General features: G+C 35.0%; 1 protein-coding gene across 6 annotated transcripts in view; it reads left to right on the forward strand.

Annotated features, from left to right (window-relative positions):
• Positions 1-25,529, forward strand: part of MYO6 (myosin VI) — a 162,007-nt gene that overhangs the window by 91,764 nt on the left and 44,714 nt on the right. For 5 of the 6 annotated variants that reach the window (XM_036024370.1, XM_036024371.1, XM_036024372.1 and 2 more), the window contains exons 8-16: positions 1,485-1,582; positions 1,915-2,079; positions 5,829-5,909; positions 8,967-9,147; positions 12,156-12,300; positions 16,208-16,365; positions 18,556-18,647; positions 20,593-20,665; positions 22,534-22,661. In XM_036024370.1, the coding sequence (XP_035880263.1) occupies positions 1,485-1,582; positions 1,915-2,079; positions 5,829-5,909; positions 8,967-9,147; positions 12,156-12,300; positions 16,208-16,365; positions 18,556-18,647; positions 20,593-20,665; positions 22,534-22,661 (1,121 nt within the window). Of the gene's footprint in view, positions 1-1,484; positions 1,583-1,914; positions 2,080-5,828; positions 5,910-7,716; positions 7,726-8,966; positions 9,148-12,155; positions 12,301-16,207; positions 16,366-18,555; positions 18,648-20,592; positions 20,666-22,533; positions 22,662-25,529 lie in introns of all 6 variants that reach the window. The other variant, XM_036024369.1, reaches the window with a different exon arrangement.

The following is a 25,529-nucleotide window of genomic DNA, read 5'->3' on the forward strand; positions in this document are numbered from 1 at the left end:
AACATTTTTAAAATATGCATCAATAAGGTTTTTCATATTGTTGATGTAAATTGTTAGTTTTACTTATAGTTCTCATGGTGATATTATGACATACCTAGGTATGAAGATTGTAAAATACCCACTTTAGTGAGGAAATCACCCTTTGATGTTGAATAAATAAATAAAAAACAAATTGAGTTACAGGTTAACTCAATAAAATACTAATTAGTATTCTGATTTGTTTACTTGAGGTACAAACTTGCTTGAAAATTGAATATAAGTCTGGTTTCTTCCATGATGTATTGTTGAGAAATGTTGGAAGGTATTATTCCAAATGTTTCTAATGCCCTTTATGAGAGGATAGTAGATATTAACTGGCAGGACATAGAAATCTTTTGATGGGAGTGACTACATCATTAATAGCATGAATATAATTTTCTGATGGAGAGGCCCTAATCTTATTTTTGGATACTTTATTTATATATTTAAAGATCGAACATGTACCCCATCTTTCAGTTAAAACTGGTATGGGGTCAGAGAAACCTGCAATTAAGTCCCCTTTTTGCCAGTAGCCAGGTATATGGCCTTCCACAAGTCAGTTGACCTTGCTGGGCATCAGTTTTCTTGACCATCTGAAAGACAGGGTACATGTGCTGACATTTCTTTTGGCTTTACATATTTTCTTACTTATCTTGAGAAAAATAAGAAAAAACAGAGGAGTGATCTTTAAAAGGGCACAGATACTAGGTAAGTTTTCTGCTGTGGGTAGAATAAGAGAAATAGACTTTAAAAGATTTCATAAAAAATATTCTAGCAGTAGACGTTGTGAAGCAATTTGTGAGATTGATGGAGGACATGAGAATAAGATTGACACTGGTATGTTTACAGCTGAGACTCTGGTGAGTGCAAGAGTGGAGGCTGGTAATCTTTTTGCAGTCGTGTGATGTGTCTGATTATAAAATAAAAACAGTTAAATTTTACATTTGTTCATTGGGATTTGAAAATTATTGTTCTGATAATCTTTTGTAGGTAATTCTATAGACTAGACTGTTTTGTTGGATGTACATGTAAAAATGTTAAACCTGGAGGTTTTATTCAGTATAAAGTATTTTAGACAAGTCAACTAATAATTTGTTGCTTGTAATTTGTCACAAGAGGTTTGCTGTTTTTTTATATTATAATTACTACTCTAGTAGGGCTGATATACTTGTGAAAATCTTAACATTTTTAGGGACTAATTTTAAAAGTTGAGTTACAAATTTTGTAACCTGGTGACCTAAAATTTAACCTTTTTTATAAAATTTGCATTTTTAATATATTTTAAGTAATTTTCCATCTTGCATGTTAATCAGATGTGAATATAATGGTAGTCAGTAAATATTTGTGGGATTTGGCATTACATGGGAGTTTTTATTGTTGATATTTTAAGAACTTTTTAAAGCTATATTGTTTTATAAATTTTCTTTATGATTTTTCATGGAATATTTTCATTTCTCTTTCAATAGCTAATCCACTCTTAGAAGCCTTTGGAAATGCAAAGACTGTTCGCAACAATAATAGCAGTCGATTTGGAAAATTTGTAGAAATACATTTTAATGAAAAGGTGAGAGTGAGTTTGGGGATGATACGGTTGGGAGGGTTTTTGAAAAATACAAGGGTCTTGGTAGAATTGATGCTGTTCTTGACCTCATGGTAAATTTCTTTAAATTTCTCTCTGTTACTTTAGATAGCTGGCAGAATATATATGTTCACTGTGACCTCTATAAACACTTTAAACTTACATTTAATGATCTGTTTTTCCCCTTCATTTGATATATAATTACAACCCTTTTGACAGACAGGTATTTATTAGATGAGATAACTACTTTAACATTTGTAGGTTATACTTTAAGGCTGAAATGCAAAAATGTGTTTTCTCTCTGTTTTGTTTTTTAGAGCTCAGTCGTTGGAGGATTTGTTTCACATTATCTTCTTGAGAAATCTAGGATCTGTGTTCAAGGCAAAGAGGAAAGGAATTATCATATCTTTTACAGGTTGTGTGCTGGTGCTTCTGAGGATATTAGGGAAAAACTTCATTTGAGCTCCCCAGATAATTTTCGGGTAGGTTGGATAAAAAAATTTCATACAAGATTTGCAAATTGAATTGCCTTCAATTATAAAACTTATTTTAGTGGATTTTGATAGTTTTATGTAACTTACATTAAACTTAGTGTAATGTGATAGAATGTCTTCTGGACTAAGTAGATCTGGGATTTACTGCTGACTTTGATACTATATGGGAATTATGTAATAGGACAGAAAAAAGTGTCAATGCTAAACCCATTATCAGTTTAAGCTCAGTAAGAAATTTATAATAGTTCTGTAATGCTGACTTTCAAGTTACCTTTTAACTTTTGTAAAAAAAAAAGTTTGACCACTGGATTAATATTAATAAAGGACCCATGATTATCTTCCTTAATTCAGTTCAACAACAAATATTTATTACTTGCCCAGTGAGTGCCAGACATTGTGCCAAGGTTAAAAAGATAAGTGAAACACATGCACAGAGTCTGACTGATGTGTTGGAACGTTAAAAAGAGATGGGCGTAGGATGCTGTGGGTTTTGGAATAGCTTACTGGAACAACTGATGCTTGATCAGAATCCTGCAGTATTTTGGAGTGTTAACTAGAGGGGGAGAGGTGCAAAGGGTATTCCTGCTAGATGCAGAAAGATGAACAAAGACAGGCAAGAAACAGTGGGGCAGGAAATGGTAGGAGGTAAGGCTTGAGAGGTTGGACTGACTTCTGTAGGAGCTATTGAAGAGCTTTATGTTGATGGTTGGACATCAGGTTTATACTTACTTCTGGCTTTAAAATTAAGTTGGCTTTAAGGGATACAGGATGGGATGAATTGAAATGGCAACCATGGGTAAATTGCTTGGGAACCTGTGGCCATAGGTTTAAGTAACAGTTGCTTAGTGCCTGAATTTGGTTTATTGATTGCAGGGATGTGCAAAATATTAGGAGATAATATTGATTGGACATGGAGACTGACTATAATAGGGAGAAGGGAGAGTTTGGAATAATTCTCCAAAGTTTGACTAGGGAAACTGGGTAGATGGAAATACCATATTGGGGCCAGGTGGAAGATTTATCATATAGGATGAGATCAGTTTTGGAGCTTCTGGCCCATCTGATCAGAGATGTTCAGAAGACAGGTATTTATACTAATCTGAAGTGTCAGTACTAGAATTCCAGGCTTGAGAGGTGTCATTACTCTGGTGGTAGTTAAAACTATGACAGTGAGTAGATGAGATTGTCCAGAGAGATTGCATAATGTAGAAAAGCAGAGGATGATCAGATACAAGTTGTCAAAGAAAGATAGCTCAAATGGAGTTGTAAGGGAAGCACAGGGAAAATCATGAGTGCCAAGAATCACAAGCCAATTGAGTTTCAAGAAGTGTAAACAGGGTATAGTTCGCATAATTTACAAATTCTTAGCTAGCAAGTAGTGTCCCTGTGAGGGATATATGGGTGTTGTGGGGTGGGGGTTAGGAATGTAGTTTGTATAAACTTTTGCAGGTAATTTTGATGGTCCTCTTTGGACAGGAATCTTCCATTTAAGAAACATGACACACAATTATATATATATAATTGTTCAGTGTGTGCACGTTTGTGTTTGCAGCCCAGCTTTTCTTTATTTTTTCTATTAGTTTCTTTTAATGGGTACTTAGAGATTTTAAAATTTTATTGTTTTAAAATGCTTTATAACAGCATCTATTTATATATTTCTGAAATGTCCAACCTTCTCTCCAAAGAACTCACCAAATTAATAGGGATTTGCAGTTAGCTACCCATATTATCTTCATGAAGGTAGAAGAGACATATCTCTACAATGATTTTTAGAAAAGGAACATAAATTACTGTGAATAATATGAAATGTAATAATGATGATGTGGCTTTTTCTTAATGAGTTAATGATAAAGTGATAAAACGAGGAGTCTTAGGAGCATAGTTTTTGCATGTCTCAGAATATGCTGCCTTTGGGCACCCTAAGAGTGCAGCTACTGAAATTCTTTACCAGGTCAGAGTTTTCTGTCTCTGCAGTCTGAGCTGGGAGGCATGATTTCCTCTCTCATAAGGAAGGTGTGTTAGGGAGACTAGAGGAACAACATTACTTTTCACCCAGACACATCTGCTGTCTCAGATATTCCTCCCAGGTATGTGTACATACATCTTTGTATTCCTTCCCCCAAATGGTTATACCTCAAAGTGATTTGAAAGTCCATTGATAATGTCATCAGGCTTTTCTGTACTTTACAGAAATTATAGATAAGGTTGTAAAGACAAAGAAGTCCCCTACAGCACGGTGAACAGTTTCAAAGTATTTTTTTCTCACTGCTGTATCCAAATTAGTATGTAAAGAATTCTAGAGATACATGTGTTTAAGAACAATTGTATTAACTACCCATGTATTTTGTAAAATAAAAGGTTTAAAATTCTTGGATTATTCAGCATTTTCAAATATTTTTGCACATTTAATGGAAACATTTGTTACAATCATTCAAAGATCCTTAAACATAAAGCTTGGATAGAATGAGAATGGATGGCAAGAATAGTTACAACTTTTTTTTTATAGAAAGGTAGAAATAAATAAGTATTTTTCCCAGATTTTAATATTAAGTCCATCTGTGCAAAAGCCAAATAATAAAACAGTTGGGGTGGATGGATAAACTTCTTGCTAGCAAAGAAAACATATGTTTGGGCTCTATATTTAAGCTACAATTATCTTACTAAATACTAGAGATCATTTTTGAAATAGTTAATTGAAAATGTTAACCAGTATTATTCCTCCTCCCTTCCCAAAGATTCTGGGGTAGGAAAAAAACTCATTAATACTATTTCCTGGTTTTAACCAATTTTAATACTTCATTATAATGGAAAGGGAAAGATAGATGCTTTGATCATCTAAAATATTAATTTACTCCAAAACTCAAAAGTACTATAATTTTTCTTGATATCTATATGATGGAATTCATGCCATGATGCATGGAAACCTAATGACCTGACTTAAGAGAGGGAGGGGTGATTTTTAAAATTTTCCCTCTTGTTCCTGGTGTACTTTCTTCCTGCCCCCTCCCCTTCCTCCCTTAGAGGTGGGTAATAGATTCTCTTTGAAACCAATGCAGTATTCTTTTCTTCTTAGCTACTTCCCTTGTTCTACATTTCAAAAGCTCTTGGCTTCTAAAAGGCTTCTGGGCAACTAAGTAAATCCTTGAGATAAAATCTGCAATTGTTATTTGAATAACTGTGAAGGTTCATATAGCAAGTACTGTAATTTATGTATAGTCGTTAACTCTCAGTAAATATGGAAGGCATATTTTAGAGAACTGATTCTAAAAGTCAAAAAATTAAAAAAATCAAGGATAATATTTGTTAATTAGTTAGGATTTAAAATATTACTGGAAATATTAAACCACATTCTGTTCCTTATTTGAGACTCTTTACATATTTAGTAAGATGATTTTCATTATTATCTGTACTACATATAAAGATATTTGATAGTGGAAATATTTAAAATTATTGTACTTTAAATATAGAAAAGCTTTATGGTATTGATTTTTATGTTAATCCTTTAACATAAACTTAATTTAATTTACCTTGAAGAAATGGGATTTTTCACATCCCTGGTTTGATTAGTAGGAGTGAAATGCTTATATAGAAGTACCTATTTGAATTGAGAAATTAAATGATGCTTAGGTTATGTTTAGAAATTCTTTATGATCAGCACTATTTGCTAAGTTGTGTTGTCTTCTGTATTATTTTCCAGAGGATATTTGTTAATTATATTTTACATTTCTTTGTTATAGTATTTAAACAGAGGCTGCACTAGATACTTTGCTAACAAAGAAACCGACAAACAAATTTTACAAAACCGAAAAAGTCCTGAGGTATAGTAGACTATTTTTTTAAATTAAAATCTTTAATACAAAAAAGTTTTTGTCTAAAGATATATTTTTTATTTTGGAGCCCAAATAATATTTCTTACTTTTAGGCTTATACTTTATAACAACTAAAGATTCATCCAAGTCTCTTTGAGTATGTATAGTACTTTATGCCTGTGTTAGTGTTGGTGTCTGCAGATGCTGTGGGTTCTGGTTCTGCTTGGTCAGGCCTCAGTACACTGCCCTCCTCTTGTTTTTTCCCAGCACGAGGGTGGTCAATTGCCTAAGAATTATTGTTTACTGATATATTTTTTAAAGATTTTATTTATTTATTTTTAGAGAGGGGAGAGAGAGAGAGAGAAGGAGAGAAAGAGAAAGAGAGGGAGGGAGGGAGAAACATCAATGTGCGGTTGCTAGGGGCCATGGCCTGCAACCTAGGCATGTGACCTGACTGGGAATCGAACCTGCGATGTGTGGTTCGCAGCTCGTGCTCAATCCACTGAGCTACACCAGCCAGAGCCATGTTTGCTGATATTTTTCAAACTTACTCTCATGTTACCCACTCGGGATTAAGTATAAAGTATATCCTTTATCATTGCTTACTCCAAGGCAGAAATGAGCTTTGTGTAGACACTAAGTGGAGTAAGCATTATTGTGAGTTGATGCTTATGTATTGTTGTATTTCTCTTCAAAACATATTTCTATAATATATTATAAAAAGTTTTGTATATAGGTCTTACTAAATTATTACATTCGTAAGAGTAATTATGTATAATTATATGATTAAATATTATTTAAAAAAACAAATGCTTAACCTAAAAATCTGCAACCTTTATAAATTTAATACATAATATTTAAGTAATATGTGACATTATATCTACTCAAGGAGCTTAAATTATAAAATACAAGCCAGGATTAATTATAGGAACTAGTCATACTGTCTTTATTAATTTCACTAAAAGATTGACATTGAGTACTTATTTTTTTCACTTGTTTATTGTTGTTCATTCACAGTTGTTCTCATTTTCCCCCCATTACTCTCCCCTGCCCTACCCATCCCCCACCTCCCACATTCAGTCCTCCGCACCCCCATTGTCTTTGTCCATGGGTCCTTTTTACATGTTCCTTGACTTGACCTTTTCCCTTCTTTTTTGTTTTTAATTTTAATTGTTGTTCAAGTATAGTTTCCTACCCTTTCCCCCCTTTCCCCTTCTTAATTGAACAAGTTTTTATTATACTCAGTTTTCAAGGTTCCTGCATTTGAGTATCAGAGGCTTTTGACTCCTTTCAAAATGAGTGAGATGAATTATGTCTTCTTTATATTCATAGAAATAAAGCATATGAAAACTCTCATTATTTTGAATTCTAAGCAGTTAATTTTTAAGTTAACATTTTATCATTTTAGACACAGATGCCTGAATTACAAATTGTAAGCTTCAGTTTGTTACATCCATGGGTGCAACTTTTAAGAAGTAACAATAATATTTATTATGGTATCTTTCTTTGTCATGGACCTATGTTTTCATGAGGCATCATCAAAATATAGAAATTGTATTCTTTCCACCAAGATAATGGGGACATTTCCTTTGGCATGGATTAACCTGAGTAAAGAGGAAAGGAAAACTGGATTGTACTCTCTAAAGAGTAGCATGTACTCTTGGTGCTCTCCTGTGACGAGAATGGACTCTTTCTGATCCTAGTATCAGCATACTTTGTTAGGAATCATGTTTATGTTACTGAGTTGATGTATAAAATATATAAGTGAACAATATATTAATATGTGTTAAATTACTTTTTATGTCGTCTTTATCAGGAGGATGAGGTGATCATTTTGACTAATTAGCATCCCTTGTCTTGTTCCATTTGAGTGTCTGTAAGCTGTGTATAACTTTTAGGAGAATGCAGCATTTTTAGTCTTCCATAAGAGCAATATATTCATTAATATTTTATTAGAAACAGTTTTTAAATGAAGTAACCATTCAATTATAAGACTAAAAATTCTGCATGCTGTGTGTTTTCTGTTAACTTTGGCTGCATCTGAATGTTTCCTTTGCTCCTTTTAAGAATAAAATTAAATTTCTTTATCTAGACGTTTTCCAGAAATTTCACATGAACATTAAACATTTTAAAGAATTTTGTGGAAAGACAGTCACAACTTCAACTGGGAAGGTGCTGGAAACTGGGAGGAAAAGAAACATCTCCTAGAGGCATCTTTAATGGCCAATTACTTTTCACGCTGTATTACCTAACGTTTACTTTTATTTCTTCATTCTGAAGTTCTGGAAAATTCCTAGTGCAACCTTTCAGTGTCCAGTAACTTTTATTTCTCTCCGTTTAGTTTTACAGACCTTTTTTCTTCCTTTTCCTGAGTGTGTTATAGGTTCTAAAAAATGAATACTTAGATTGCATGTTCTTTTAGGAGAGAAAGAACATTCTTTTTTCTGGAATGTTTTCAGTTATTGTATAAATTCTTAAGGTGAGCATGATGCTTACTAACACATTCTACCTCATATATACTTACACAGAAAGGTTTAAAAAATAATTCTCAGGCCATAAAAATTGTTATTAGCTTGTTCACCATTTCCTAATGTTGAATATTAGTACAGTTGATGACAGTTGATTTAAAAGAATATAATGCTAAGTGTCAGATTTAAAAAATTTTTTTACAATTTTTTTGCTCAGTTTGTTTTGACCTGTGGTTTATGTTGATTCCTTTTAACCACTGGTATTCCATCCTTTTTACTCAATTTTTGTTTTTATCTAATGTCTTAGCATTATACTGCTTTAGAGTTAATATTGTAATTTAATTGGAAAACATCCCATTTCATTCTTTGACAGAAATTTTTGAGATAATTATAGATTCATATGCTGTTAAAAGAAATTATGCAGAGATCCTGTGTACACTTTGCCTAGCTATTTAGTTTTTGAATTGTTAGAATACTAAAGTTTTTCCATTGACTCAGTTTATTTTTGCATGTTATACAGTACATCAGTAGACCTGTATTTTTTTTCTATACTTAAATAATGTGAAGTGGAGGTAATTGATGTCTTCTTATTTTATAGTACCTTAAGGCAGGTTCCTTGAAAGATCCTCTGTTAGATGACCATGGAGATTTTATTAGAATGTGCACAGCCATGAAAAAGATTGGTTTGGATGATGAAGAAAAGCTTGATCTGTTCCGGGTAGTCGCTGGTGTCCTGCACCTTGGAAATATTGATTTTGAAGAAGCCGGCAGCACTTCAGGTTTTCTCATGGTTTTTGTTTGTTTTGTTTTGTTTTGTTTTGTTTTAAGGAGGAGTAAGATTAGAAGTTCTATCATTTCTTTGTCATATGTAAATTGAATCTGTGCACAGGTTTGTTAATACCCTGGAGTTTCTAGAATATGTATTACATGATGAATTATGCAAATGGAGGCTCTACATTAGTCATTATAAGTTCTGTTTTGAAGAAGTTAGTGATATTGATGAGGAAGGAACTCATTGAATGAAGGGCAAGTAACTGACTGCAAGGGTCATATTCAGTTAAATCTTTCAACTGATATTATACTTGCCTAATAAGTGCATAGAATAATTCTTCACCATCTGTTAAGGTATTTTGACATTTTGGGGGTTTATTAATTTAAATTTGGGTCAGTTAATTAGGGCAATTGAACACACAAAAGAAGCCTATATACTTTATTACTGGAAAATGAAAATAGGTTGAGCTTTATGCAAATTGAAAAGAGCATTTAAATGCATGCATGATATTAACTTTTCAACTGTAGTGGTTTAGTCTTACATTAAGAATAAGAATTTTTATATACTTTTAAGTTTGTTCTGTGAATACAGGGATTGCCAAATATGGCCCATGACTCAATCTGACCAGCTGCCTGTTATTGTGAATACAGTATGGTTGGAACATAGCCACAACCAACTTACGTCTTATCTGTCCCAGCTTTTGTGCTACAGTGGCAGAGTTGAGTAGTTGTGACAGAGAGACTGTATGGCCATTAAAGCCTAAAATCTGACACTTTAGAGAAGAAGAATGTTGATTCCTACCTAAATACATTATTTAAAAATATTACACTGGCCCTGGCTGGGTGGATGTTTTGGTTGGAATGTTGTCCTGGTGCTCCAGGATTGTTGTGGGTTTGATCCCTGGTCAGGTGCATACAAGAATTAACCAATGAATGCATAAATGGGTGAAGCAGCAAGTCGATGTCTGTCTGTCTCTCTCTCCCCCTTTCTCTCTCGAAAATCTATCATTAAAAAAATCTTACACTGGGTTAAGAAAATTTTAAGCATCATTTCATATTGTAATCAATAACATGGGCTTTGGTATCAGATCCCAGAAGCTCTGAGCCTTGGTTTTTCATTTGTAAAGTAATGAAGAAGTAATCCATGAGAAGTGCTTTTAAAGTGTAGTATCTAGCAATAGTATGCATGTAGGGAAGGGGCATACGAGTAAAGAAAAAGAACATTTTATATACTGTATTTCATCATAATTATAGTCTAAATTTGATAAAGCTAATGAAGTAGGGGAGGGGATATTACCTCCATTTTACACACAAGTGCAACCTGTGCACAAGTTAAGTAAAATGGTTATTAATGAAACCGTAGATGTGAGAGCTGGGTTCTACCCATGTGTTAATAACTCAGGTAATTGTCCCTCAAAGCCCCTAGTTACTGACCTTCCCAAGTGTCATGATCCATGAATGAGCAGATTTAAATAGACCATCTTGATGACTTTTAGACGTAATGTCCTGTGATGCTGTGAAGTCAGTAACATCAGATGTAACACAGTATAGTGTTTAATAGCACATGTTCTTGAACCAGACTGTTCACCTGTAGTACCTGCCCTTGTGACTTTGGCCAGGAACTGAACTTCGCCAGGTCTGAGTTTCCTTAGTTGTATACTGGGACAGCAGTCCCTATCTCATGTTATAAAGAGGAATAAATGAGTTAAATAATTTGTAAAATGATGTAAAAACTTATGTCTGACATACAGTAATTACATTGTATTTTTTTGAATAAATAAAATAAAAATTCAGGCTACTCCCAGTTTAAAATGAGAAAAAAGAAGCAAAACCAGGTATGTTCTTAGTGTGCATTTAATTATTTATTAGTTTTTTGAGGGATTTTAAAGTGTATTTTGAAAATGTAATTAGTGTAAAAACACGTTTCATTTTCTCTATGTCATTGTTACACCATGGGAGCATGTGAGAGTTCTAAGTAACACCAAAAAAGTTTAGAATATTTAATGAACATTTTGGAGGTGTTTCTAGAAGTGTTTCACCTCATGCTATTTTCCTGAACTAGAACATGCAGATTATGTAGAGGATCATAAGGTGGCGTGATCTAATTGGTATGAAAAGCACTTAAATGATCAAAAGACACATAGCACATATTTACATCATCTTATATTTTTCTTCTCAAATGTTTTTCTGTTGAAGAGAAAATGGGCAGCAAGAAGAGAGGGTTAGAATGAGGCAATAAATCAAAAGAATTAAATTATAAGGTGTTTTTTTAATAGCTAAGATTTTATTATTCTTCATCCTTCTGTGACCCTTCCTGTAGATCCAAATGGTTTCTTTCTAATTAGAGTTGATTTTTTTATCACTAGAGAGCTCGATTTTGGCATTTCCTCACAATCAGAAAATGCTCTGAATATTTTTATAATTATTTTATTAGAAAATTTATTCTCTAATAGATTTTTAGAAGACACTGTTCCTGAGAAGATTTTTGTATGATGGAAATGCAAAAAATACCTATTGGGATTTTTTATGCTTTTTAAGTTCCACATAACAAAAATATTTATTATAACAAAATAGTTTTTAAGTACTCAGAAACATTCTTCTTTGGAAATGGGGCTAGTAACATGAAAATCTCATAGTATTCTGCCTTTTAAAACATTTAAAACAAATAGCTGTTTTCTTATATTAGCTTTATGTAATTCCTGTAAAGTATGTCAGAAACTTTGCAAAATAGTAAAAAAGAAGTATTTAAATAAAATTAGTGAATTATTGGTGGTCATTTTTTTCAGAATTATATCATTTTAGGTAATGTATATGTGTGTAAAAACTTGAAGTTTTCTGGAATATATGAATTTTAATAATAAGGCATTATATTTCTTCAGAGGTATTTAATATATTAACAAAGAGCTTCGTCTATTCCATAGTTTTATGTAAGGGAAGTATACTTCTAAGAAACGGATCTCAAAAATCTGGCTAATGTAATGTTTATTAATTTCAAGTTAAAATATATTTTCATTAGGTGGCTGTAATCTAAAGAATAAATCTACTCAGTCATTGGAATATTGTGCTGAATTACTGGGTTTGGATCAAGATGATCTCCGTGTAAGCTTAACTACAAGAGTCATGCTAACAACAGCAGGGGGCACCAAAGGAACAGTTATAAAGTAAGTTCCTTATCTCATTGCTCTGTAAAAATCCTGCTTTGGGGTTTGTCAAGGAAAAATCTTTCTTTTTTGAGAACTCTGAGATTTAAAGTTAATCTCTATGTATGACTCATTCTTTTCATTATAATGTTCTAAAACATGTGCTTGGTAGATCAAAATTCTGTGTATCTCACCACAATAATCCATCATAAAAGTTAACACTGACTTCCATGGCTCTTTAAGTTTTTTCTTTTTTTCTTTTTCTTTTTTGCATTTGAAGACCATTTTATTTTTTTCTTAGCTTTTATTTCCTCAATTTCTGGTTTGTTTGGTCTGCTTGAAAATAAAGTTTTTTAAAAAGTATATTTTATTGATTTTGCTATTGCAGTTGTCTCAATTTTTTTCTCCCCTTTATCCACCCTTTTCCCTACAACCCCCCAACCTCCAGCATTTCCCCTCCCTTAGTTCATATCCATGGGTTGTACAAATAAGTTCTTTGGCTTCTCTATTTCCTGTACTAATCTTAACCTACCCCTGTCTATTTTATGCCTATGAATTATGCTTCTTATTCCTTTTCCCCATTCTCCCCCTCCCCACTGATAACCATCCATGTGACCTCCATTTCTGTGATTCTGTTCCTGTTCTACTTGTTAGTTTTTGTTATTTAGGTTCAGCTGTTGATAGTTCTGAGTTTGTTGTTATTTTACTGTTCATAGTTTTTCATCTTCTATTTCTTAGATAAGTCCCTTTATCATTTCATATAACAAAGGTTTGGTGATGATGAACTCCTTTAACTTGACCTTATCTGGGAAGCACTTTATCTGCCCCTCCATTCTAAATGATAGCTTTGCTGGATACAGCAATCTTGGATGTAGGTCCTTGCCTTTCATGACTTTGAATACTTCTTTCCAGCCCCTTCTGGCTTGTAAGGTTTCTTTTTGAGAAATCAGCTGGTAGTCTTATTGGCACTTCTTTGTAGGTAACTCTCTACTTTTCTCTTGTTGCTTTTAAGATTCTCTCTTTATCTTTAATCTTGGGTAACTTAACGATGATGTGCCTTGGTGTGTTCCTCTTTGGGTCCAACTTCTTTGGGACTCCAGGGCTTCCTGGACTTCCTGGACTTCCTGGAAGTCTGTTCCTTCACCAGATTGGGGAAGTTTTTCTTCATTATTTTTTCAAATAAGTTTTCAATTTCTTGCTCTTCCTCTTCTCCTTCTCCTTCTGGCACTCCTATGATTTGGATGTTGGAATGCTTAAAGCTGTCACAGAGGTTCCGAAGCCTCTCCTCATTTTTTTGAATTCTTGTTTCTTCATTCTGTTCCAGTTGGATATTTATTTCTTCCTTGTGTTCCAAATTGTTTATTTGAGTCCCATTTCCTTCCCTTCACTCTGGGTTCCCTGAATATTTTGCTTTATTTCACTTTGTATAGCCTTCATTTATCCCTTCATTTTGTGACCGAGCTCAATCATTTCTGTGAGCATCCCATGTACCAGTGTTTTGAACTCTGCATTAGATAAGTTGTCTATTTCCTTGTCTCCTAGCTCTTTTTCTGGAGTTTTGATCTGTTATTTCATTTAGGACATATTTCTTTGTCTTGGCATACCTGTTGAGTTGTTAGGGGGTGGGGCCTTAGGCATTCCACAGGGCCAGGCAATCCTCTTTGCTGCGTTGTGGTGCTGTCTGTGTGGGAGGGGTCAGAGAAGGAACAATGCAGCTTGCCTGCTCGGCTCTAGCCCCACTTTTCAACAAACTCTCCTGTGAGACTGGGGATTTCTCCCACCTTTGCAACCCCCAGAGTATTTACAGCCAGAGGTTTTGAGTCTTTAGACCCCTGATGAGCCAGCCCTGCCTTGCCTGTGTGGTCTGCTGCCTTTCTGCGCATCCCCTCTCTGCCCATTTCCCTGTCTCCACCCCTCCTACCAGTCTGGATTTATGTTTCTTTTACTTATTGGTGGTTGGAGTTCCATGCAGATTGCTATTCCAGCAGTTCTGGTTGTTTATTGTTTTTAAATTGGTTGTTATCCTTCTTTTGGTTGTGTGAGGAAGTAAAGTGTTTCTACTTAGGCCTCCATCTTGGCTGTAGTCTTTAAGTTATTTCTTACAGATACAATGCATGGCACAAATTTGGAATTTATAAGGTAAAAGAAGTTTACATTTCTAGAGCTATGAAAATACAGAATGGGGCAAAAATATGTTTATAGTTGTGAGTATGTGAAACACAGTTTATTCTTGTGTTATTAGTAATTAATTATTATACTATTTTCCACATAACAACTGCAAACCTACTTTGGCCCCACCCTATATGAGTTGATTATATATCAATATTTGCTTTAGATGACAGTTCTTTTTAAACATTTTTCAGAACTATATATTTTGAGATATAGTGTACTCTTTGAAGTATGCAAGTTAGCGATTTTTAGTATATTTACAAGGTTTTGCAATCATCACCATTATTTAATTTATTTTCAGAAAATAACTGATCATTTTACTTTAAAAGGGATTTTCCTTTCAAATGGTGTGTACTAAAATTTCTATTAAGTAGAACTTGCTTTAGTAAAACACTCAGCAGATGGAATTTCCCCTTACCTTAGGATTCTTCATTTACAGGAAATTACAAATGACAGGAAAATAAGAAGCTAGCCAGGATTTTTAAAACCCATAACCAAGAACATCTAGGTTGTATCTGGGCCAATGTACATTTTTGACTCCATATCGTATGTTTTAGGTATTTTTGTTTTCAGTACTGGAAAATATAATTGATGTTCAGTAATTGTTCTGAAGTACTATAAGACCTTCATTTGTAGGGGAAGGAATAGTCAGACCCTTTATCCCTTGCTACCCAAGGCAGGCAATGAGTTCTACTAAAATTTTCAACAAATTAAAATAAGGATAAAAAAAACCTTTTAGCCATTCAGAAAATTGCACTTTCTGAAATGTTACCAAGATGTGCTTAGTCCGTTTCATTGCTAAGCTAATTCCAGATTATGCCTCTCTGAAGAAAACCTCAGCAAGGAGGATGTATAGTGATGCCTTAGAGTTGCTTGGCTCCATAGGGATATTTCTGAGGCCCAGGGGAAGGCTGACAAAAGCAGAAGTAAGTGGTTCTCGGGTGCCATTTCTTCCATTTCCCCATTGTTTGGGGGTAGTTCTTTTATGTGTTTTTATATGGAGTGTTCACATAACATTCACTTCAGGAAAGGTTTCCATTGTAGGAAACACAAGTTGGAAAACCACTGTTTAGAAGGGATTCAAGTGTCTTGTCTTGAATGACTCTTAAGGTAACGTCCAACTTTGACAGTTTTTTTTGCTGGTGCTCCCATGGTTCCCATAGTTATTTTTATGATAGCATTTAGCACAGTGTTTGTGAATTCTCTTTTGTGACAGTCTAGCTTCATCAGACTGTCCTTTTCTTGAGGATAAGGGCTGTGTGTCTTCATCTGCAGTATCTAATACTGTTATACCATGTAGTCATTATATTAAGTCATCGAGTTGGACAGTTCAGATTTTAAAATGTAAACATTTTTCCTAAACAATGTTAAACAAGTTGCTGAACTTTTAAAGTTCTTCTGAATTATACACAATTTCTTTTGTATGTAAGGGAAGTCAAAACAAAGATTATTCCTCTCAATAATTCTTATATATTCAGCATGTACACTGAAGTATAAATTAAGGTTAAAAATAATTTTGAGCCTGAAGTTCTTTTTCTCAATAATAGATTTTTATATAGTTATAGATATTTTCTTTAGTCCTTACCTTGTACTATTCTACTTAGCCCCATTGGTCTGTGAGTATCCACAAATGACCTTTTGTAACTATTTTGTTCTTCACAATGAATATATTTAGATGTGCTTTGATCTTGGGTGTGTGGCATTACTTTCACAGTATATTGCTACAAGGAATTTTCATGGAGACGGTCATCTTTTACAGGGTACCCCTGAAAGTGGAGCAGGCAAACAACGCTCGTGATGCCTTGGCAAAGACAGTCTATAGTCACCTTTTTGATCATGTGGTAAACAGAGTAAATCAGTGTTTTCCTTTTGAAACATCATCCTATTTTATTGGAGTCCTAGATATTGCTGGTTTTGGTAAGTATGGTTTTTGTTTGTGAGTTCATAGTTAACTGCTAGATATTTTGTCATTCAGCTTTATCACACATTTGTAATTAAAAAACAACTTTTTCTGTAATACCTTTTACTTGATGTATTTTCAGTTATATGTCCTTACCTACATTTCATGATTTAAATAGGAAGTTGATGCTTTAAAAAAAAGAGGAAAGACTCATGGATTTTGGTCACCCTATTGCTAAAATTAAAACATGTTGATAGAAACCACTATACAGTGAGTCATCAATAGGTTTTTGGAGACTGTGACTTTAAGTGAAAAGATGTATAACGAAACCAATTTCACCTTAAGCTAATTGATATTATTAATAAGAGTTAAGTTCCTAGGGATATTTCTGGTCACAAAAACCTCACCAAACTTCTAAGTAAAGACCCCTACTTCTATTATTAAACATTGAAATAAATATGAGTGATACATATACATAAGAAAAATGAATAAAAATAAGAGGATAATTTTCCAAACCACTTACTCCACTTGATGGGTGCGAGTGCCCAGAGCCTATCCTGGTGCTCAGGATGCCAGGTGGGAACCTGCCCTGGAGAGGATATCTATCCATCACTGGGTACCTCATGCACCCACCCACGTGCACTCAATGTAGACGGGCCAACTAACCTAATGTACACAGCTTTGGGATGTGGCAAGAAACCAAAGTATTCAGAAAAACCCATGTAGGTATGGTTAAATGTGCAGACTCCACACAGATGTTAGCCCTGACTGAGAATTAATTTTTTTTCTCATCAGTGTTATAACATAATAATGTTATGCACCCCAATTGAGTGGCTCAGTTCTTAAATTATGTTAAAAGTTGTTACATTTTTATATCTTTTACTGTTGGAGTGTCTACCCGTGCCCCAAAAGGTTGTGGGTTCAATCCCCATTCAGGGCACGAGTGTAGGTTGCAGGTTTGATCCCCATTTGGGGCGCATACAAGAGGCAACTAATTGATGTTTCTCTTTCACATTGATGTTTCTCTTTCTCTCTCTCTCCCCCTCCTCCTCTTTCAAAAATCAATAAACATATCCTCAGTTAAGGGGTAAAAAAATAATGTTATTTAAGAATCTACTATAGTTAGGAGATAGATATTTCTATATTCTTACACGAATGCAGCTGAGTAGAGGTCAAATCTTGAGTGCTACTAATAAAAAGAATTAAGTCATTAAAACCATTGAATATAGTGTAGAGGTCAACTTGACCTCGCTTATAGGCCAAACTCATTCATTATATGTGCAAAAATTCATCATTAATGTTAATTATCAACAGATACATACTTCCAGTTAGGATCCACTGAATGATTAAAATACCAAGATAAATATGTGAGATCAACTGCAGGGCTGTGCAACCAGAAATGGAATGAGTCTCTGCCATCTGAGTGCTACTTTATCCTGAGCAAAAGTGTTGTAAAAATGTCAAAGTAAATCTGACTTTTTAAATTGGGCTTCATCATTGTGGACATTCCTTCTGGCTGTGTATGAGTGCTCTTTTTCTCTTTTGTAGTATGTTTACCTTTGCCAAAGGAAGTTTACAGTCAGAGTTTTGCTTTAATGTGATATTTATTTTAAAATATAATCATTGCCTTTTGTTCAGAGATAGAGAAACACTTATCACTGACTTAAGATTTCATGATCTTCAGACATTCTTTCCTGGTCTGTTACCAGTTTTAGTATAACACACATGATACATAGAATCATCACAGTTTAGAGCTACCGGGATCTTAAAGATAATGTTGCAATGCAGTTCCTTAATTTTAGAAATGAGTTAACGTCCATAACTTTTTTATAACTGTAATTTTACAGATTATACAGGAAAAAAGTATGACACTTGCTATTTTAAGTCATTTTCTTTAATTAATTTAGATTAATACCTGTTCTTAAATTATGTTAAAAGTTACATTACATTTTTATATCTTTTACTATATGACATTTATCTCATCTTGATAAACACCTTTTTGTCAAGCAAGGTATTTTTAATACTTAATTTTAATGACTAACAAAATTTAAGTCTTGAGATAAGAACATTTGGAGAGTATAGAACAGTTATATGTATTTCTTTTACCTAATCTTAAGCATTGATATAATAAAATTTTAGCCTAACGTAAGTTCATTATTATGAAGTTGATCTGATGATGACTCTTGGTCCTGGTTTTATGTTTTCAGAGTACTTTGAACATAACAGTTTTGAACAATTTTGCATCAACTATTGCAATGAAAAACTTCAACAATTTTTCAACGAAAGGATTCTGAAGGAGGTAATTACCATTAAAACTTAAATTTAAGAACTGCATTAATCTGTTTTAAATTTCAAGGAGCAGAGACATGCTAAAGTTACCCTGATGGACGGGATGCAGTGTAAGGTGGCCCAGGGAATCAGAGGTGCCCAGCATAGGTCCCACTGGCTTAGCTGTTGGTCGGGCACCAGAAGTGTTACTGGTAGAGATGAAGCTTAGGGATCTAATAAAAAACTCTAATAGGGTCCTGGCTGGTGTAGCTCAGTGGATTGAGCGCGGGCTGTGAACCGAAGTGTCGCAGGTTCGATTCCCAGTCAGGGTACATGCCTAGGTTGCAGGCCATGACCCCCAGCAACCGCACAGTGATGTTTCTCTCCCTCTCTCTCTCTCTCTCTCTCTCTCTCCCCTTCCCTTCCCTCTCTAAAAATAAATAAATAAAATATAAAAAAAAACTCTAATAGGCACCTCTTATAAGTGAACATCTGCTTCTTACTGGTGACACTTACTAAACTTGACATTCTCTGTTTCTTTTTCTGTGTCTGTTGTTTTTACTCTTGCCACCGCCAATTAACTTCTACTCTTGTCCCTGACTGCAGCATCTCCCACCCTTCCTCTATGTCACCTGTGTCTGCTCACCTGACATGCTTGCCCTGTGTTTGTGTGTGGCAGGAAGCCTCCCACTCAGGAGATTCAGTGGGGCCATTGCCCTGGAGTGCCTCTGGGCAGTGCTTTCGTGCAGTGCTACCTGTGTACCGCCTCTGGTCCTGTGAGGAATTTCTTTGTAATAAATAACTGTGGACATGGCTGACACTCACAGTCTCGAGTCTAGGAAAGTTACTTTGTAATTGTTTAGAGTACAGTGTGGGTAAAGATAGCTTTGATCAGTTGATTTGTGATAAGGCTCACCATTTTCCCTTGTGTATTTGAATTCTCTATTGTTTTCCTACCAATAGCCTTGACTTTCCTTTCCTGAGCTTTTTGTGATAAGTTTTACCAAAGACGTAATAAAGTTAGACAACTCAGAGGTTGTCTAGTCCAGCTACTTACTTTACAGATGAAGAAATTAATTCCCAGAGCAGTCCAGTGACTTCTGCAGGTTGAACTCCCCTTCCTGGCTACTAGCCCACAACACTGTATTCTCACCATATTAGCACTGCTGTTTTCTGAGTTCCATTCTCCACTGTCTCTGGACCTGAAATGTGAAATACTTGCTTTTCTATTTCCATTCCTCTCATCTTTTTCTACATTTTATTATGTTTTGTCTTTATGGGTTTCCCAGCACTTTCTGTCTTTTATATATACTATGGTTAAACCAATTCTAGTGTAAACAAACAGGTAAAACACGTATTTACCAGTTAAGATAGTTTCTCTGAAAAGGTTTTATGTTCTTCCATTACTATGTGAAGTCTTACTTGTTTGCTTTTCACTTAACGTATCCTAATTCTTCCTTTTCATGCTTCCTCATTTACTGATGCGTGGCCACTTTGCACTTCAGTGGCATGACTGAGTGGTTATGACAGAGATAATGTGGCCCACAGCTGAATATGCTTACTGTCTGGCCCTTTACAGAAGAAATGTGCTGACCCCTGGTTTATTCTACTGATAGATTTGAGTTTAAAATCACTCAAAATATTTCAAAGCCCTGGTCTTTCCTTGGCTTTGAATACTTATGCACAGATATCTGTATGTGTGGGTAGCTGTTCTCCATATCTGCAGGAGGGAACATGTGCACATATGTAAATCACATGTTTTGTTAGCTGTTTAATTTTTTATTTCACATTGCTTTTGGGCAAGGATTTTGTTTCTCTGATGTTTTGTAAAACTCCCCAGTCCCAAAACTAGTGTGTGAATCTTTGTACTCTGACTAATCAAATAAATGTTATGATCAGAAATGGTACAAAACAAAGAATCCATTTTATATCGCATGGTATTTCCATATCCATGATTATGATCGTTTCATTTTTAGGAACAAGAACTCTATCAAAAAGAAGGGTTAGGTGTTAATGAAGTACACTATGTGGATAATCAGGACTGTATAGGTATGTATTTTTTTCACTCCACTTTGGGAAATCTGGGAAGATAATAGTGAAAGTTTCTGTGCTATGTAACTGATATTACTATTTAAAAAAACTTACTGTAGCTGTGATACTTGACAGAGGTTTTACTTCTCTACTATTGCTACGAAGTTATTTTTCCTGCCAAGGCATCAAATTCAGATATGTTGGAAAGTTTTTCTAAAATTTCTTTTATTTACTATGATGAATATTTTATATATTTAAAAATTTTTTCTATTACACTTGATATTCATTATTATATTAGTTTCAAGTAGGATATTTTCTTTCTCAAATGGTTAACATGTGAATAATTGCTTAACAGTAAAGGGATTTATTGTCTCACAAGGAAGTTCACAGTGTAGCCAGGACCCAGGCGAGGTTTGACTGGGTCTGGCTCTGCTGTTCTGTAGATTTCGTTTCTGTTTTCCGTGTGTTGGCAGCACCCTCTGGCTGGTTGCATGTGGGCTTCACAAGTTCCATGTGTTACATCCAGACGACACTGTGAGCATGAGCACAGGGCCTCTGTTTTTCTTGTCTGTATTTATCAGTAAAGAAACCTTTCTTTGTCACTACCCAGCTAGTGCTCAGTCTTCCTTTCTGTCCCACCCCACCTCTAAAATGAACTGTTGGGTAAGCCTTGTTTGTAACCTAATATATATATGGTAGCCTTGTGAGTAGCCTAGCTTAGACTAACTTTTACTTCAGAGTTCATAACTTTGTTTAGATTAACCTGTAAACCCCTTTGGATCACCCTGTGTGCTGTAAGGTTCGTTTAACCATATCCTTTAATTTTCTATGTGTAACAAGTGCTGAGACTTACTAGTTTAACTTTCTTCCATACCTATGCCACCCCTGACACTGGTGATTGCTAGAACTGCTTCTTCAGGGATCAGCCCAGGTGCTGACCTGGCTCAAACTGCCTGAGACAGGTGGAAGCAGCTTGGAGAACTGTACACTGACCTCTTCATGAAATGTGCTCATTATACCCTCATTATAATACTAAAATCTCCTCCTAGCAGAAATTTTTTGCAGTTTTTGAACATAAGATATATGTTTAGGCATGACTGGGCATACACAGGAATCCCCACCCTATACGTAAGATGATGAAGCTCACCTTGATGTTTATGCATGATTTTCCTGAATGAAGCCAAATCCAATCCTTTGTTCAGCATGTGCCCCTTTGGGAAGTGACCCCCACTACCTCATCCCATGTTCTTGCCTGCTACCTTGCAATAAAAATACATTCCTTCTCAGAAAATCTAACTGGAGCTATCTTTTGGCTGATAACTACTGTGTAATTGGATCTGGTTCAGTCCAGTGGCAGTTTTAAAAACCCATTTTGACAATTGAGTCATTAACTCATGTGCTAGATTTGGACAAGATAGTATTATAATTCCTTATATAAAGTAGTATAACTTTCAAAGCACTTTCATATCCCACCTGGTCCACCCAACATTCCCTTTGTGGAACATACCCTTTCTCAGATCTCTGCGCCTTTGATTGTGTGGATGCTATCCTGGCTGGACCTCCTTCCTTTCAGCCCACTTCCACGTTCTCTACATCTATCAAAACATTCACATTTATAGCTTAGTTCAGCATGCCCCCACTCCCTTCACCACCACTAAATGCCCCAAAAGCATAATTTTATGACCAACACAGTTAGAACCTTGATTTCTTTTTATATTTTCTATAAATTTTAGAGTCTGTCTTGTTTAACAATTCTTTAAGCAGTTTACACTTTATAGTTATTTTGGACAAGCAGGAAATTCAAACAACATCATTAGTGATTAGTAAATTGCTTACATATCTTTAAAATGTTTTAATCTTACCATATTTTAATATTTTTGAAATAGATTTAATTGAAGCAAAACTAGTAGGAGTACTGGATATTTTGGATGAAGAAAATCGCCTTCCCCAGCCAAGCGATCAACATTTTACATCTGCAGTTCACCAGAAACACAAGGATCATTTCCGACTCACTGTGAGTTTGCCTTTCAGAATTCAGACTCTGATGGGAAGAGAAGTTTTTAGAAAGAGGGACTAGATGTTAGACCATTGGAATCATAGGTTGTGTAGAATTCAGAGCGGCTATAATTTACCTAGCACAGCATCTTCTAGAGATGGACATTTAATTTATATTTATCTAACCAAGCCCCTTTTAGCTGGATGGAAAACATATTTCACTTATCTAAAATGTACAGAAAGATTTACCTGCTGTTTTTATGTTAATGAAACATAAAAACACGTTTTATGTTTACCTTTTGAGCTAATTGGCCATCAGTTGCTTTGTTTTATATCATGTGACCTGTTCATGTCCCATGGGTTAGCACCCAGAGATACAAGCAACTTCTTGTCTGCATGTTTGTAAGACTAGCAATGAAGTGTGTGGCTTAGGTCTGACTGGTGGAAGCAATACATATTAGTGATTTAGCCAATTTGTTCTGATGCTCTTTCCTAGGGAGTTTTGAATGGAAAATATACTCAGAGAGGGTCATAAAAGCCAAAGCAATAGAATTAGCTAAAGGGAAAAACAGACACAGAGAAAAGCAGAAATAAATAAGAAGAACAATTCTATTAGGGCCAGAAGACCTGGTTTCCTGAACTGCTTTTGAGTCGTAGAGTTGTGTGTGAATCCTTGACACAAAGAACGGTAGGGCCATTCTCCATGAGGATGGGCTATGTGGCTGTGGGTGTTTCCTGTGTTCACCTAATCTGTGTTCATCTCTACACTCCACTACCATCACCTGCAATAATGCAAGTACAACTCCTTGCACAGAAAGAGCTGACTAGCACAAAGAACTATAGTTGTCTCCCCTTGTCCACAGTTTCAGTTATTCATGGTCAACCTCAGTCTGAAAATATTAAAGGGAAAATACCAGAAATAAAGGATATACAAGTTTTAAATTGAGTGCTGTTCTGAGTAGCATGACAAAATTTGGCACCGTCCTGCTCCATCCTGCCTGGAACATTAATCATCTTCCCTTTGTCCAGTGTATCCATTGCGTAGCCATCTCTGTTATCAGATAGACTGTTGCGGTATCACAGTGCTTGTGTTTGAGTGACCCCTATTTTACTTATTGATGGCCCCAAAGCACAAGAGTAGTAATGCTGGTAATTCAGATATGCCAGAGAGAAGCCATAAAGTGCTTCCTTTCAGGTGAAAGTGCTGAATAAGGAAAGAAAAAAGTTATATGCTAAGGTTGCTAAGATCTACATCAACAACAGATAGTCTATTTCTGAAATTGTGAAGAAGGAAAAAAAATCATGTTAATTTTTCTGTTGCATGTCAAACTGCAAAAGTTACAGCCACATTGTGTTATAAGTGCTTTGTTAAGATGGAAAAGGCATTAAATGTGTGGGTGGAGGATGTGACAGAAAATGTGTTCTGATTGATGGCAGGGTGTTGTGCTTTATAAAGCACTGAGCCTATAGGAAGACTTCAGGAAGGGATCCCCTGGGGCAAGTGACCACATTCACGTAACTTTTATTACAGTGTATTGTTATAATTGCTCTATTTTATTATCAATTATAGTTGTTAATCTCTTATCATAGCTAGTTTATAAATTAAAACTTTATCATAGGTATGTGTACATGGAAAAACATTGTATGTGTAAAGTTTGGTACTGTCCATGGTTTCAGGTATCCATTGGGGGTTTTGGAACAAGATTCCCTGCTGATAAAGCGGGGACTGCTGTAACTTCATCCATGAAGATAGGTGCTCCTTCATCTTACAGAGAACAAGGAAGGGAGGGGAAAAAAAACTTGCTTAGAGTTGCATATGCTTCTTATATTGTTTACTGTTTTAAAAGCATAGCATAGCATAACAGTCATTGCTTAAGTGAATGATTACAAGTATTCTTACATCATTAATTAAAGTTAAGAATGGAGAAGCTGATGTAATTGTGATAACCTTAGCTAGAGATTGAATTCCCCAACCACCTCTTCCATTGACCCAGACTGCTTCTGTATCCTTGTATATTTCTTGTAATGTGGAGCTGATTTCTTTTGCTTTAATGGAGATAGAAATAAAACATGTATCCTCAACAAAACTTTTGCTAAGGTTGGAGATGTGTATCCATTCCTATTATTCACTGCTCACTGGTTTTATGACCAGTCTATGAGTCCATGATTGCTTTTACCAAAAGTACTGATTGCTAGTCAACAAAACTGTGACAAGGGATTCAGAGATAGAACCCCAGGGACAGCCAATTAAAGCTTCAGGGATGGGCTTTGGCTGCATTTCTCAAAAGAATAAGAACAAGACAGTAAATTATAATTTGTATAGACCATTACTTTTGTTGTATTTCTTTGGAAATAAAAGTAATAATAACCATTTACTGAACACTTAACAGGTACCAGGCACTCTTCTAAGGGTTTTACTTGAAATATTTTATTTAATTCTCCTCATAATTTTCTGAGGACAGATTCTGTTTTTATCCCCATGCCAAAGATGAGATGTGCACAGAGAGGTTAAGTGACCTGCCGTGTTCGGCATAGGGAGGCAGTGGTGGATTGAGGGTCAGGCCAGGCATTTTGACTCCAGGTCCCTCCCTTTCCCTCATGCTGGTGTATCACCTCACGCACAGAGATGCTCTGTAGTCTGCTAGTCCCCTGCCCTGAGAAAGCCTGGTAAGATTCCAGAGTCTTAGCCTTTTCATCTTTAAATGAAATTGTCTTTTTTTAAAAATTTGCACTCTTGTTTTGTTTACTTATTTATTTTTGTCTTTCTGAATTTTAGGTTATTTTGAGGGTCAGAAGTGATCTTTTATGTGGAAACTTTTGGAAACTTTTAAAAATGATACAAGTATGAGATATTATAATTAGATAGTACAATGCTAAAATGACTTAG

Source organism: Phyllostomus discolor, chromosome 4 (assembly GCF_004126475.2).
Source record: "Phyllostomus discolor isolate MPI-MPIP mPhyDis1 chromosome 4, mPhyDis1.pri.v3, whole genome shotgun sequence".
Lineage (NCBI taxonomy): Eukaryota > Metazoa > Chordata > Mammalia > Chiroptera > Phyllostomidae > Phyllostomus > Phyllostomus discolor.